General features: G+C 54.5%; 7 protein-coding genes across 7 annotated transcripts; 5 read left to right on the top strand and 2 right to left on the bottom strand.

Annotated features, from left to right (window-relative positions):
* Positions 1-85: 85 nt before the first annotated feature.
* Positions 86-2125, bottom strand: GLRG_04010 (uncharacterized protein; the record flags this gene model as incomplete). The annotated part of the gene is made up of 3 exons (XM_008094695.1): positions 86-1537; positions 1586-1868; positions 1917-2125. 3 exons carry the CDS (start codon positions 2123-2125, stop codon positions 86-88), a joined length of 1944 nt encoding a protein of 647 aa, XP_008092886.1.
* Positions 2126-3210: 1085 nt separating this feature from the next.
* GLRG_04009 (MaoC like domain-containing protein) lies at positions 3211-4252 on the top strand (the record flags this gene model as incomplete). Its single annotated transcript, XM_008094694.1, has 3 exons — positions 3211-3273; positions 3391-3439; positions 3492-4252. The coding sequence occupies 3 exons, from the start codon at positions 3211-3213 to the stop codon at positions 4250-4252; spliced, it is 873 nt and encodes a 290-aa protein (XP_008092885.1).
* A 323-nt stretch (positions 4253-4575) lies between these two features.
* Positions 4576-6414, top strand: GLRG_04008 (CAP-Gly domain-containing protein; the record flags this gene model as incomplete). The annotated part of the gene is made up of 3 exons (XM_008094693.1): positions 4576-4747; positions 4807-5200; positions 5256-6414. 3 exons carry the CDS (start codon positions 4576-4578, stop codon positions 6412-6414), a joined length of 1725 nt encoding a protein of 574 aa, XP_008092884.1.
* A 391-nt stretch (positions 6415-6805) lies between these two features.
* GLRG_04007 (uncharacterized protein) lies at positions 6806-8104 on the top strand (the record flags this gene model as incomplete). The annotated part of the gene is made up of 1 exon (XM_008094692.1): positions 6806-8104. One exon carries the CDS (start codon positions 6806-6808, stop codon positions 8102-8104), a length of 1299 nt encoding a protein of 432 aa, XP_008092883.1.
* An 893-nt stretch (positions 8105-8997) lies between these two features.
* On the top strand, positions 8998-9984 carry GLRG_04006 (aldo/keto reductase; the record flags this gene model as incomplete). Its single annotated transcript, XM_008094691.1, has 1 exon — positions 8998-9984. The coding sequence occupies one exon, from the start codon at positions 8998-9000 to the stop codon at positions 9982-9984; it is 987 nt and encodes a 328-aa protein (XP_008092882.1).
* A 610-nt stretch (positions 9985-10594) lies between these two features.
* On the bottom strand, positions 10595-12715 carry GLRG_04005 (WD domain-containing protein; the record flags this gene model as incomplete). Its single annotated transcript, XM_008094690.1, has 2 exons — positions 10595-12541; positions 12593-12715. 2 exons carry the CDS (start codon positions 12713-12715, stop codon positions 10595-10597), a joined length of 2070 nt encoding a protein of 689 aa, XP_008092881.1.
* A 798-nt stretch (positions 12716-13513) lies between these two features.
* On the top strand, positions 13514-14108 carry GLRG_04004 (ATP synthase subunit E; the record flags this gene model as incomplete). Its single annotated transcript, XM_008094689.1, has 3 exons — positions 13514-13537; positions 13690-13879; positions 14071-14108. The coding sequence occupies 3 exons, from the start codon at positions 13514-13516 to the stop codon at positions 14106-14108; spliced, it is 252 nt and encodes an 83-aa protein (XP_008092880.1).
* Positions 14109-14151: the final 43 nt, after the last annotated feature.

Raw genomic sequence — 14151 nt, 5'->3', positions numbered from 1 at the left:
TTCTCGTTGCTCCCTTTGCGAGATGTGCCTTGCGGAATAGTGCAACTCACCTATATGACCAGCCCTCGCGAAAACAACTCAATCATCATGCGGGAGACCAACGGTCTTGAACCAAGTCTTCTTCTCTTCTTTGAGCAACTCCTGGTTTGGCAAGAAGCTTGTTTAGCGACTCTGCTCGCTCGACGCTACCAAGAAGCGCAGCATACGGGGTTATGAGGCGGACAAGATCCTCAGAGACACGAACACCTGGAACAGATGTCTTGCCCTGGGCGATCTCAGGAAGAGAATCCAAGGGCACGACAGGCTTTTTTACCTTCCTGCTGAGTCTTGTCTTTTTCTTCTGATCCTTTTTAGGAAGGGGGGTGGGCGAGCTCTGGTCAACTTTTGTAGGAGCGTCGACTTTACCAATAGTCTTAGTAAAAATCTTCGTATCAGAGTCCTCCAAGCCCCCTTTCTTACGCGATCCGGTAGTGCCGAGAACCCAGACTTGGTCATCCTGCGGCTTTTCCGCCTTCTCGATGTGCTCTATGGAGGCGCGACGGTAGGCGGACCACGGGTTCAAAGGAGTGCGACCAGCCGTCTCGAAGAATGAAGGAACTGGAATAACTGGAGGCCTGATACGCGTGGGGCCCTTCAAAGCTCGTTTGGTGGTTGAAAAAGCAGCCTCAGAACCATAGCTGCCAGCATCTTCGGCCTTCTCTTGGCCAGCGTAAAAGACTCGGCTGTTCGTCTCAGAGGCCATGGCCCTGTTTCTTCGCCATGTCTTGTTTCCTTCGTTGGCAGCAGACTGCTCACTATCCGTGACTTGGATACGTTTCCTTAGCTCGGAGCATTTTTGCTTTGTGTTGACGACGGTGTCGTCTGTAGTTTGATTCTCTTTCTCGACCCCCTTGAGAGCATCGAGCTCTAGGTTACTGTGATCGCCAGAGCAGGTCTCCAATTCCCCAAGGCCTCTCTGTTGATCCGCGTCGATAACGACGACATTATCAGAGCCGGTTGCAGTCGTCACGACCCTATGCTTCTTCCTCTTCTTCTGCTTCTTCATCTTGGCCTCCTTCTTTGCCTTGGTATATTCTTTGACATCGTCAGCGGCTCCAGAATTGTGTTTCTCCGCCTTGGAGACCTGGCCAGTAGGCTTTTTGGAGTTGTCGTCTGTCTCATGCTCGGTCTCGACGACGAAAGAGCATTTGGACTTCGGCGGCTTTGACAACTTCTTGTTCTTCTTAGCCTTGTCTTTCTTTGCCTCGTCATCGTAACCGTAGTTAATCTCGACATTGACAAGGCCATCATGTGCTTTGCTGGCTTTGGAATCTGTAAGACAGGCATCGGCGCCCTGGTTACTGCCATCTTCCATGCTCTCAGCGTCGAAAGAAGAGATACTTATGGCTTTCTGCTTGATCTTATTCTTCTTCGCACTCTTTTCCATATTCATGTTGATATCCTCTTGAGAATTTTGACCATGGTCCACAGTAGAGACACCGTTTTCCGCCTCCTTGAAGGTGCGGGCGGTCTCGTCGGCTCGCTTTCTCTTCTTGGTCTTGGTACCATCTGTCTTTTCAGCGGCGCCTTTGTCCTTCTAGGGCACGGAGCTCGCAGTGATCGAAAAGGTTGGACCCATGCTCAGATCTTTCTCAAGGGCGGCGCGATAGTCGTCGTTGTCGCGGCCCGGACCACTCATCTTATAATCCCAATCGACAGATGAGGCGCCACCAGCCCCACAACCAAATGACTTGTCTTTGTGTCCGCGTTTCGGGGTCTGATTCTCATCGTGGAGCTTGGATAACAGGGATTTGAGGATTTCGACATCGCGAGCTCTGGCATCCGAAGGGTCCAATTCAAAGAGCTTCTTCCTATCGGCCAGGACCTTGCTCTGACGGCGAATAAACTTGTTCTCCTTGGCCTTCATGCGAACTGACATCTGAAGCAATAACTCTTGCTGAAGCTGGACGTCTTTGGACTGATTGAGGTGCTTCATTGACTCCGTCATCTTGTTACCCATGTCTCCTCTTATCTTGATCAATCGCCCGACTTCTTGAGCCAAGGCACGGTGGTCGTTGCTGCTGAAGGGCTTGGCCAAGTTGAGGTCACCGACTTTCAAGGGCTGCGTTGCCTTGAAGGGCGTCATGGTGGTGACCTTGGGTGAACCATCGAGGGGGCGTCGTGAAGAATAAGAAGAAAAGAGGTCCAGGGAATAGCTGAATGCAATGTATTGCCCAAGAACCAAACCACTTTACTCGTGTTAGATCGGAGAGCCTCCCTGGTCAGCTCAAATTCGGTAGTGGGCTGGGAGAGTCAAGAGGCAGTGGAGGGATTGGATGAAGGATTGAATGAACCATCACGGAAGGCACCTATCTGGTGGGCAAGCTAGGTACCTAGGTAAGTCTCGAAGGAGCTCTGGAGGGGAGCTACAGGCAGGCAGCCAAGCCTAGCCGTGGGGCCTGTGGCCGATCTGCGCTGTGGAGCCGCTACACTTCTTAGAAATCTCAACGGGGCGTTTTCGTTTAGCTACATACATCTCACAGTCTGTCAACAAGCTAAAGACAACTTCAGACGATGAGTCCGCATTAGTGATACCAATGAGGGACAGTCGGTACTAGGTAAGTCAGACCGCCCTCCCGTTTGACACAACCCCGCATTTACGGCGGCATCTTCGCAGCAGGCCCAGCTAGTCAGCCTTAGGCCTGCCGCGGATGTATCAACAAATCAAAAGAACCAGCCCAGCGAATTTTAGCCGTTGGAGGTGACTATCAACCACTCGGAAAGAACTGGATAGATGGGTTCTTCGCCGTAGCCCTTCCATAAGGACTATCAGAGAGAGGCAAGGCTATTCGTCACCGGAAGCCCGTTGTCTAAGATCCCGAGCTTAGGATCTGGGGTAGTTACAGAGGCTGTATGGCGCAACCCCACCTCCCGCAATTGAACCTCGGCATTGGCGGCCGACGTTTCACTGCCACTGGAGCTGATCTGATATGTCCGGCTAGGTGGTCGGTTAGTTGGCCACAGCTACGCCGAGGGAAGCTCTGCCAGTGCCCGTTAAAACCGTCGTGACGTCCCCAGTGCTCGGCCGAAGCGCGACGCAACTTTCAATTCCTAAAATCTGTAATCCGCCCGCTCTTCTGGTGCCCTTGCTGCTTGAGCCCTCAACTCGAATCACCTCGCTGCCTCACTGCCTGCAAATACACGAAAACACACATCTCTCGAGACGTCACGATGAGCGGCCCCGGTGTCGGATTTGAATACCCTAGCCAAGAGGTTTCCTGGCTAAAGCGCGATGTGCTGCTCTTCGCGAACACCATCGGTGCTACCAACGATGAGCTACACTTCCTCTATGCAAGTCCTTCTTTCTAGCATGACGTCTGCCATTCTTGGTATCTAACCCTTGGCCAACAGGAACTCCACCCCAACTTCGCCGTCTTCCCTACATACCCTCTCATCCTTAGTGAGGCTAGCCCGACCCGATTTCGCCTGTGTCTCAGCTAATAATTAGCCAGCATTCAAGGGTAACACCCAGGAGGTAATTGACTTCTACGCTGCCCAGAAGGCTGTCCAGATTCCCAACGTCCCCTCATTCGATGCCCGCCGCGTCGTCGATGGTCAGCGCAAGATCATCCTTCGCAAGCCCGTTCCTACCACCTCGGCCGGCAAGAAGTTTGAGGTCCGAACCAAGGTCCTTGGCGTTTACGACAAGGGCCGCCCCGGGTCAGTCGTTGAGACCCAGAGCGATCTGGTCGAACTTCCTAGCAACGAAGTCTACGCAAGTGTTATCACCAGCAGCTTTTACGTCGCCCAAGGCAACTGGGGCGGCCCCAAGGGCCCTGCTACGGAGAACTTCCCTCCCCCCAAAGACAAGAAGCCCGATGCCACCTTTGCGCAGCAGACGACCAAGGAGTCGGCACTCCTGTACCGCCTTAACGGAGATTACAACCCGCTGCATGCAACTCCAGAGCCGGGCAAGAAAATGGGGTTCCCTGGAGCCATCATGCACGGCTTATACTCGTGGAACTCAACGGCTCACGGGCTGCTGAAGGCATTTGGTGGCAGTGACCCTGCCAACATCAAGGAGTACCAGGCCCGTTTTGCCAGTCCTGTCATGCCTGGCGACAAGCTGGTGACAGATGCCTGGAGGACAGGCAATGCCAAGGATGGTTGGGAAGAGATCCGTTTCCAGACCAAGGTTGAGGGCGGCAAGGTTGTGCTCAGCAACGGTCGGGCCTTGATTAAGGTCGTGGAGTCTCCCAAGTCGAAGCTGTAGAATTACTCCAGATTTTATGTATTTTCTAAGAGTTAACGTAACCAAGTGTGACATGTTCCAAGTTACAACAGCAAGCTAAATATGAACGTTGTCGTGATGGTGGTGGTGGCGGTGGTGGTGGCATCGCTCGTTCTCTTGTATGTCGTTTTGTGAGGGGCTCCCACTAACAATTATGGCCTTTCGGCGACAGCTCCAGTGAGAGCTCAATCGCCCACCTTGTGTGGAACTTTCTGTTGCCTGAACATAACATCAACCAAGCACTCAAAAAATGCGCTTGAGCTGCTGACCACACCAGCGGTGTTAATAAACCACCGGCATTCAATATGGCGCCTAGTTACCACATCGGTCAGCGGCTGTCTTATGATGGCGCGCTCTGCACGGTCCGCTATATCGGGCCCGTCGCTGGCACATCGGGCACATGGCTCGGCGTAGAATGGGACGACGCTGGACGCGGGAAGCATGATGGCCGGCATAAAGATGTCCGGTATTTCTCATGTAACTTGCTCTCCTCGGCCTGCTGCTTCGATCACCCGGGCTCTAATCAGCGTGGACAGGCCTTTCCAAAAACCCCACGGCCGCCTCGTTTGTGCGGCCATCCCGCCCCACCGACGCTGCGCAGAGCTTCGTTGCAGCGTTGCACAGCAAGTACAACGCCGAGGCGGTGGCGGAGCGCGAGGCAGAGATCCAGATTGTCTTTTTCGGCAAGAAGCCCGCCGAGGAGGTCGGCTTCGACAAGATCCGCCGGCAGCTTGCGCGCGTTGAGGACCTGACCATTGTGATCCTCGACGGGGCACGCATCACCGTCGATGTTGCGCCTGGGGATAAGGGCGTCAGGGAGACAAGTCCTCTCATCGCGGAGCTGGATATCAGCAGAAATCTGCTTGAGGAGTTTGGACAAGTAGTGAAGATTTGCCAAGAACTTGAAAGCCTGAGGAGTTTAAGACTCAAGTACGTTCTGCTTGCCCCTCGATCTTCTGCATCGTGTCAACTGACTTGTGTCTAGTGGCAACCGGTTCCGGGTTATCGAAGATGGGGAGACCAGCGCTTTCGCAAAAGTCAAGGACTTGGAGCTCGAGGAGATGTTGCTGGACTGGGGTCCTCTCTGCGGCATCGCTCACAAGTTTCCATCCCTGTCGACCTTGAGCTGTAGCTTGAACCAGCTGTCCGTCCTCCCGCCCGTCTCTTTCGGTGCTCTAGCCAACACGCTGACAACCTTAACTCTCGAATTCAACGAATTCACCTCCTTTGCCGATGTTGCATCCCTATCCTCTCTCACCTCTCTCAGTAACCTCCACTTAAAGGGCAACAGCATTTCTACCATCGCCCCGCCTTCCACTCCGACACCCGTCTTTCCCCGGAGCCTGCGGTACCTCGACATATCCTACAACGCCGTCACGACATGGTCCTTCATCGACGCTCTCCCCATTTCCTTCCCAGGCCTCACGGCCCTCCGGCTCGCCCATAATCCCGTCTATGATCGACCCGACCCGAATGCCGTCGACGGTGGCGCCCAGACAAAGTCGACGGACGAGGCCTTTATGATCACCATTGGCCGCCTCGGCGCGCTGAAGGCCCTCAACTTTACCCCCATCTCGGCCACGGACCGCGCCAACGGTGAAATGTTCTACCTCTCCCGGATTGCCAAGCAGCTCGCATCTGTTCCTGAGGCTGCCGAGACTGAGGTCCTTGCTCAGCACGCCCGCTACGCGGAGCTCTGCGACATATATGGCTCTCCGGACATTATTCGCCGCGACGAGATTAATCCGAATTACCTCGAGGCTCGCCTCATCACCGTTCATTTCACGCACATGACAAAGGCCACGAAGACTGCCACAATTCCAAAGTCTTCCGACATCTATGCCGTCAAGGGTATCGCGGGAAGGTTGTTTGGTGCGGAGCCGTTGCGTCTCCACCTGGTATGGGAGACGGGCGAATGGGATCCTGTCGGCGGGTTTGATGAGGACGAGAACGCGGATGACAGCAGCGACGAGGAGGACGCCGGGAAGAGCGGTGAGGGAGCTGGAATGAGGACCGATACTATCGTGCGTGAGGAGAAGGTTGGTAGGTGGGTGAAAAGGGAGGTCAGCCTCAAGGATGGACCTAGGCAGCTAGGCTTCTGCGTGGACGGGATGGACGTCAGGATTCGTGTGGAGGATAAATGAATGTTATGTTCCCCTACGTGCGTAGCCCTATAGGGGATGGCTTTTGTTTGTCTCGCGGGAACTTGCATGTAGACTGCGTCTGATATGGCGTGGAAGTTCGTTTGCAATGTCTACGCAAGCGACATTGGAAAAGGCGCATGCTGCCGTGCCAGGAAACCTTGGGCATATGAAGCATGTTGGAGCTGTCATGTAGACAAACGGATGCAATAGAAGACGAGACATGGGCATTAGGTATACTTGCCCTCTCCCCCCTTATGTGTTTCTTCTTCAGCCTGCCATTTCCTTGAATAACGTTTCGCATTTCTCTAATCAATTGCTCCTTTCAAGTAATTTCATTCAACACCTAACATCAATGTCACAAAAGACCTCCTTTTTCTCTGGCCAGTCCAATATGCCTGCAATCAACAGCAACAGGAGGGGCCTTTCTCGGTCCATTCATAATCCACAAACCGACAATGGCTGGCAGTTGCGACCCAGGCACTTCATCGTCCGCGAAGGTGGCACTATCGTACCTCTCGTCCCTGTCGACCAACTACCCGCATACATCAAAATCCATGGAGTACCGCGTGAAATGGGCATCGAGGACACAGCCGGCATGTCCAACTTGGGCATGTTTACAAAGCCGGAGGGCCTCTTCCAGATATGCCCTCTTACTCCGACGAATGACAAACCTAGCAGCTCCGTAGGCCTCAGTCAAAGTGATCCGTCTGCACTCGACAATCGCACATGTCCCCAGCAGATTGAACGACTTCGTGGTACTGCGCCTGAACCTACGTTTGAGGGCCCGGTGACGAGGTGGGTTACCGAGTCTATGACAGGAGACTCAAGGGTCCCACCCTCTCGCCCGACTATGACCACGGAAACGACCCAGCCGCAGCCACCGGCACTGGAGCTGCCGGCTCCTCGAGTTATAGACTGGGCCGAAGATACAGAGTCCGTTTCCACCGACAACTTCTCCGCCGTAGACGAGGATCGCTCGGCATCTTCGACGCCAAGCACGGCGGTCATTTCTGTGAAAGAAGCGCAGACCCAGCAAGTCCCAACTCCCAGGAAGGAGAAGTCGGCAGCCGAGATCGCGGGCCGCATGCTCGAGCTTGGTGACACCCAGTGCACCACCCGGCAGGACCCGCCGTCTCGGACGAGGACTCAAAGCAGCATCTGCGGCACCGCGAAGCCCCCTAGGTCGGGCAAGCAAAAGGCCCCCCGGCCCGCGGGCAGCCTGTGCCGGCACTGGTGCCAGACGGGTCAGTGCAGCTGGGGCACCGAATGCCGATACACACATCAGATGCCGGTGACGCTCGAGGGGCTCGCGGACGTTGGGCTCACGGAGCTGCCGGGTTGGTGGCGTCGGGCGGCCGGGCTGCCTGTGAAGGGGACGATCGACGTGCGTATCTTCGCTGCTGCTGCGTCTGCCGCTGCCGGCGGTGGAAAGAAGAACCCGTCCCCTACTCTGACACCAGGCACCACGATTGCTGTTCCAGTCCACCCGTCCAAGAAGGCTAGATCGAAGGCCGAGAGGGAGGAGAGGAAGATGGCAGAGGAGGTTCACGCGGTTCGGCTTGGGCTTGAAAGGGCTCAGGCAACAGGAAGCAAGAAGAAGCTGGGACTGGGACAAGCACAGGCGCAGCAAACACAGGCGGGAAATGTTCAGCAGCTACACGAAGAGGTGGAAAAGCTTGTTGATATCTGAAGCTGCAAAGGTGAACCCGTAGACTTGCTTGTTGGTATGATTTCAGCCATGCCGTTCTCTGTCAAAAGAAGCATTCCCATAATGCGAATCAGTACTTTGCCGCTTGAACCAAAAACTTCAGTGACACAACATAGCGGTTCTTCGTTTCGCAGTGACCTTGCCGAAGTCACTGTTAGGCATTGCTGCGCAACGAGTGATCCTGTCCCAATGCCGACGGGAAGTAACGTAGTCATGGGAATGCACTTCTGCAATGGAATGAACAATTGGTGGTCGCTGATCTCGGGCATGTGAGATAGCAGGCCGTTGATGCTTACGAAGCCGTTGCTCCTACACGTGTAGTGGCCAAACCTCTCGGCGTAAGACTATTTGAAATACCTAACGGCAACTGAAGTGCCGACGGGGTGGATTTAAGCGTCTGACAGTGATTACCTCCGAGTGGTTGGTTGGGTCCCTGAGTCCAGTCCTTCAGATCGAGATAGTGTAATTCCGATCGGTCGGGAATCGAAGAAACGCATTGCTGCTAATTCCGGAGCGATCTCTCCTAACGCCGGCCAATCAGTTCACTGAGACTTGAGGGTGGACGAGAGGGTTCCACTCTGTACTTTTCGTTATTTGACTATGAACACATAGAGAGAGAAAGAGAGAGAGAGTGGGGGGTACCTAGACAGGCACTTGCGTATGGTTCCAGTACAAAATCCTCTTTATTTTGTTTACGGATACTCACGTCACGATTGGTGATAGCAGTTTTGAAGCGTTCCGAGACAAAAGTATATATAGCACGGGCACAGCAGTCATACCCTACTTACCCTATTGCCCATCATAAAGTTACTCAATTGTTCAGTGACCCGACAATAACACCATCAACACACACACCCACGTCAGTCAGCCAAAATATGCCTCAGCTTAACGGACAAGAAGTTGGCCAGATCGGCTATGGCCTTATGGGCCTTACCTGGCGCCCGCAGCCCTGTTCCGAAGAGCAAGCCTTCGAGGCCATGCGTGCTGCACTCAAGAACGGCTGTAATTTTTGGAACGGCGGAGAATTTTACGGAACGCCAGAGTACAACAGCAGCGTTTTACTCGAGCGCTACTTTGCCAAATATCCCGAGGACGCCGACAAGGTCGTGCTCAGCATGAAGGGCGGTCTCCGCCCGGGCCTGCGCCCTGACGGCTCCCCAGAGGGCATCCGTCGCTCCCTTGACAACATCATCGGGCAGCTCAAAGGCCGCAAGAAGGTTGATATCTTCGAGTGCGCGCGCCGTGACAAGGACACGCCCCTGGAGGTCACTTTCGGCGTCATCCAGAAGGAGTACATTGACACGGGTAAGGTCGGCGGCATCTGCCTCTCCGAAGTCTCGGCCGCAACTATTCACGAGGCCGTCAAGCACGCAAAGATTGTCGGTGTTGAGGTGGAGCTCAGTCTCTTCTCGACGGAAATCCTCAACAACGGAGTCGCCACGGCGTGTGCTCAGTACGGCATCCCAATCATCGCCTACTCGCCTGTCGGCCGCGGCATGCTCACCGGCCAGATCAAGACGCTGGACGACATTCCCCAAGAAGACATACGCCGTCACCTGCCGCGTTTCCAACCTGACACGTTCAGCATCAACATTAAGCTCGCTGAACAAGTGGAGGAGCTGGCGAGGAAGAAGGGAGTCACACCAGCGCAGCTGGCCATTGGATGGGTGATGGCGCTGTCGAGGCGGCCCGGCATGCCGGAAATCATTCCGATTCCTGGTGCTACGACGGCAGAGAGAGTCAATGAGAACGCCAAGTTGGTTAAGCTTACTGACGAGGAGATGAGCGAGATCGACGCAACATTGGCCAAGTTCGAAGTCGTGGGTGGTCGCTATCCCGACGGTGCCCCTGTCAACACATAAGTGGAAGATGAATATCGGTTCAGTTTATCTGCGGGAATTTCTTTTCCAAGTTAGCTCAGTGTTTTCGTACTTGAGGGTCCAGGTACAAAATAGATGGTTGAGAAACAGGCTCAGTGTTGCAGTAACGCGAAGATTTTATCCACAGGACGGCCTTGCGGCCTTCAGCATTGCAGAATTCTAATTTGTTCATCATAATGCCGTGAAAGAGTAAGAGAAAAACCAGTCCAACGACTTACCGTTTGCAATGCTTGGAGTTTCATAGCCAGCTGTTATTGAAAGCTGGCAGTTGTTGGAGAGAGATATGGTCGAGATGAGAAAATTATTCCCTGATACCGCCCTTTATGTACCGGATGACTAAGCACGTTGCCTTTAGCTTTCGGGGGTGGGCGCCAAGCCTGGTGTTTCCACCATCAACCGTACTCGCTAGTGCCAACAATAGAAGGAAAGTCGTGGGTGCTAGATGCAAGGAATGGTAGCTTGACATGTAAGATTGACATACTCAAGAATAACATGGCATCAGGGTATACAAATCATGCGCCCTTGACCAGCAAAATCGAATAGTAGTAAGTCCCGACCTATACGAGGGGCGTGCGTAGAAAGAAGTTGGTTTCTATACCATTGCCCCATTGAGTCCGTGAGCCTCAACTCTATTGACCAACTTCTTCACGTTCGTCCACTCCTCCGCCTTCAGATCATCTCTACCACCCAGACCAGACGTGACCTCAAAGATGGTGAGCACTCCATCGATACCTCCCGTGGCCAGACGCTTGCCCTCGGAAGGCTCCCAAACAACCTTGTTCAAGCTCTTAGCCAGCATGGTTCTACCATCCTTACGGGAGCTGGGCGATATTCTCGCGACGGGCTCCTCTGTCTCGACTGTGATATCCCACAACTCAAGCCATCCTGCGCCATCAACAAGTGCGAACACGCTGGGCTTAATCGGCGACCATTGAGCATCGTAAACAACATCTTCTCGCACAAAGTCGATGAGCGGTGAAACCGTTGGCTCAACTCCCGCGGTTGAAGTCGCAGCAGGCGCGCGAACCTTCCATAACCTGACACTCCAGTCGAGTGACGATGAGAGCACCAAGTCACCGAGATCCACCGGCCCGCGCGCAGGGTGGAAGTCCACTGACATAACAGGTGCCGTGTGACCCTTGTAGCTGACCCGCGCATCAACGCCGGCCTTTGCGCCAGCTCGGTCGTATCTATGACAGGGGAAGATCGTGCCCTCCTCACTACCGACGAGGAAGAAGGTTGGGTCGGTTTGCGGGAATGCCAAGCAAGTCGGGCTGACATCGTCAAGCTTGTATCCGGGTGGGGCTTTGAGCTCCAGCAGTTCCTGTGGCTGGGCAAATACATCCATGCTCCAACCGCAAACAACACCGTCCGTTGAGGTAGAAATGATGTTGTTAGCGTTCTGGGTTCCGACGATATCGACTGAGTAGATGGGATGTGTGTGACCATAACCAGTGAGGGGCGTTTTCTGCACCGGTGCCGATTTTGCTCTCATGTCCCATAGGAGCACCTGACCGCTGTAAGTGCCGCCGATGATGAGGTTCTGGTGGTACGGCGAGAACTTGGCTGTAAGAACATCAGACTGCGCATGGAAAACATATTCTGGTCTATCGCGTAGGGCCAAGCTCCATACTTGGACGAGGCCGTCTGGCTCATGCGGCGCAGTCGGATTCTTTGTGTACGAGGCCAGCATCAGCTCGGAATGATGATGTGAGAAGTCGATGCTGCTGATCATGCGCTTCTTCGACCATCTTTCGTCAAAGAACTGTGCCACCTCCTTCACCCTACGGCGACCCTTGCCACCGAAGTTGCCGCTCTCGTCATCTTCGTCTTCAACGTCTTGACCTTGTAGTGCGTAGTCGGTGAGGATATCGTATTCCTGATCGAGTGCTCGCTCAATGACCTTGGTGGACTTCTCGAGGAAATCGGCAAAGTCGGGTGCACCAGTAACAGCCTCAAGTTCTTCGGTGGTGAGCTTGCGCATGGGGTAATTTGCCTTGGTGGAGGCATCGTTTGGAATGACGCCATCCTTGAGCAAATCCAGCGAGGCCTTCAACTCTTCCTCCACTTCCTTCCTGATGTCCTGTCGCAACTCTTCTTCCCGATCTCTTTGCCTTCTACTCAGCCTCTTGTTGGGCGTCGATGTGATTGGGGGAATGTCCTCGTTGTCGGAGAGCGACTGGGCTCGGGGTCGAGTCGGCGATGTCCACGCTTCGGCCGTCTGCACCCCCTTGCTGTAGGAATGTACCTCTTTCACGGGTGAAGGCGGACACTCATATACCGTTGTAAGCGGTGCCGTTGTCAGGCTAAGCTGTACAATTGGAGTGGGCGTTGGCTGACCGTTGGCGGGGGTGACGAATTCCGAGGTTGCAGTGCTCAACTCCCCTGCGCTTAGAACGCTGTTTGGTCGGCTGCCCCTACGAGCCGGCGATGCTGCCCCTCCATTCGTAGAACCGGGCCTACTTTCCCCTACCAGGCTGTTGATCAAAGTCTCGATATCGCGGCGGTTCTCGGCTCGGCCTGGAACGGGAGACACAAGCTATTGCTTCAGTCAGTAAGTCGCGCCAGTAAGAAGATCGAATCGACATACGTCGCCTGGACTCCCTGCGCTTTGTCGACTTGTCGTTGCGTGGCTTGCGCGAAGCTCCCTTTGCCGTTTGAGCTCCGCGAGCTTAGCCTTCTTCGCTAGGATTTCATCTCGTCGCTGTTGCATCCTGACTTCTCCTTAATCCCATCGCGGGACTTGCCGACTATATGTGACGAGCAATCGCGGGGAAGGTACACACTGCTGTCTCGATGACAGATGGAGTGCGCAAGTTAGCTAATTGGGGGGAGGCGGTCTAGGGAGAGCGAATCGTCGATTTGTTGTTGACAGGTATTGTGACGACTGTTCGACCGCTGTGGTGTCCCGGTCCTTTTGGCTTGATGGGGATTACTCTCCATGCGCGTTATCTCGTCGCGATTCGAGAAGGACCCCTGTTGGCAGGCAGGTACCTCAGCTGCCAATTGACTACAGGAAGATACCTTAGTGGCCCTTGCATTAAAGTTGACCTCTGGTCCCTAGCAAGGCATAGCACACGTGATTGCGTCAGATCGGTAAAGGACCGGCAAAACTGTCTTCCCACCTTGTCACGCAGCGGAATGTGCACTGGGCAAGCGTGAGTTGTGTGGCAAGGTAGCCGCTGTAAGCTCTCACAGTCAGCATGTCGCGGTACGTCTGGTGCAGGCATTAGGCGACCGCGGCGCGCCATTGGCATTAGTGCTGGGCTGGTGTTCCCCGTCCGAGCTCCAGACGCCCGGGAGTGACCAGAAGGCCAACCGGTGGAAAATCTGCGAGTTTTCCCGAGCCAGCTCGCATATTTTCAAAACTTCACACCTTGCGTCCCCTAACGTAATTCCCTCGACAGAGCTCCGAAAGGGTCAATTGGCAGCCATTGTCAACCCGCGCACTGTCCTTCCCATCGCTCCTTCCCTCCCGAAAGCGGTCGCGCAATCTAGGCAATTGCCCCAAATGTCTTCCTCCTCAGGAGTTAACGTACGTCTTGTCCTTCGTCCGCATCCCGCGGAGCGACCAGCCGCACTATCCTCCCTGAGCCGACGAGCGCCCATCGCCAACCGAATCGACCCCGGACATGACACGCTCGTCACGAGAATAGGAACAGTCTGGCTGATTGATGGATTCTTTAGGTGTTGCGATACACGGCCCTCGGCCTGGGTGTGTTCTACGGTTTCACACATCAGCGATCGATCACAGCAAGCCAGAAGGCTGCTGCCGCCCAGAAGGAGTATGAGCGCAAGGAGAAGTTGATCGAACAGGCGAAGGCCGAGTTTGCGAAAAAGAACGAGCCACTCAAGTCGGCGGCTGCTGATGCTGGAGGTGTGTTTCTTTCTCCCCCCCCCCTTAATGTCAAGACGTCAAGTATGTTCAATAAGTCAGCGGTTTATCGTATGCCTAGTCTTAAGCCTGTCGGGTCCTATATCTAGTGTTCGCGTGTCCTCGGAATAGTCCAGTTCGACACGGGGCATTGAACGTGATAGGCCCAGTCGGCGTAGGCCTGACCTGTCCAGAACGCGACTTGAAAGATGACCCGCCAGGATCGTGCTGAGGGCCTCTACCGGTTGGTTGAGAGATAAATCCATTCGTGCGCT

Source organism: Colletotrichum graminicola, assembly GCF_000149035.1.
Source record: "Colletotrichum graminicola M1.001 genomic scaffold supercont1.12, whole genome shotgun sequence".
Classification (NCBI taxonomy): Eukaryota; Fungi; Ascomycota; class Sordariomycetes; order Glomerellales; family Glomerellaceae; genus Colletotrichum; species Colletotrichum graminicola.
The sequence above is the reverse complement of the archived record's forward strand: the minus strand, read 5'-3'. Positions and strand labels throughout refer to the sequence as shown.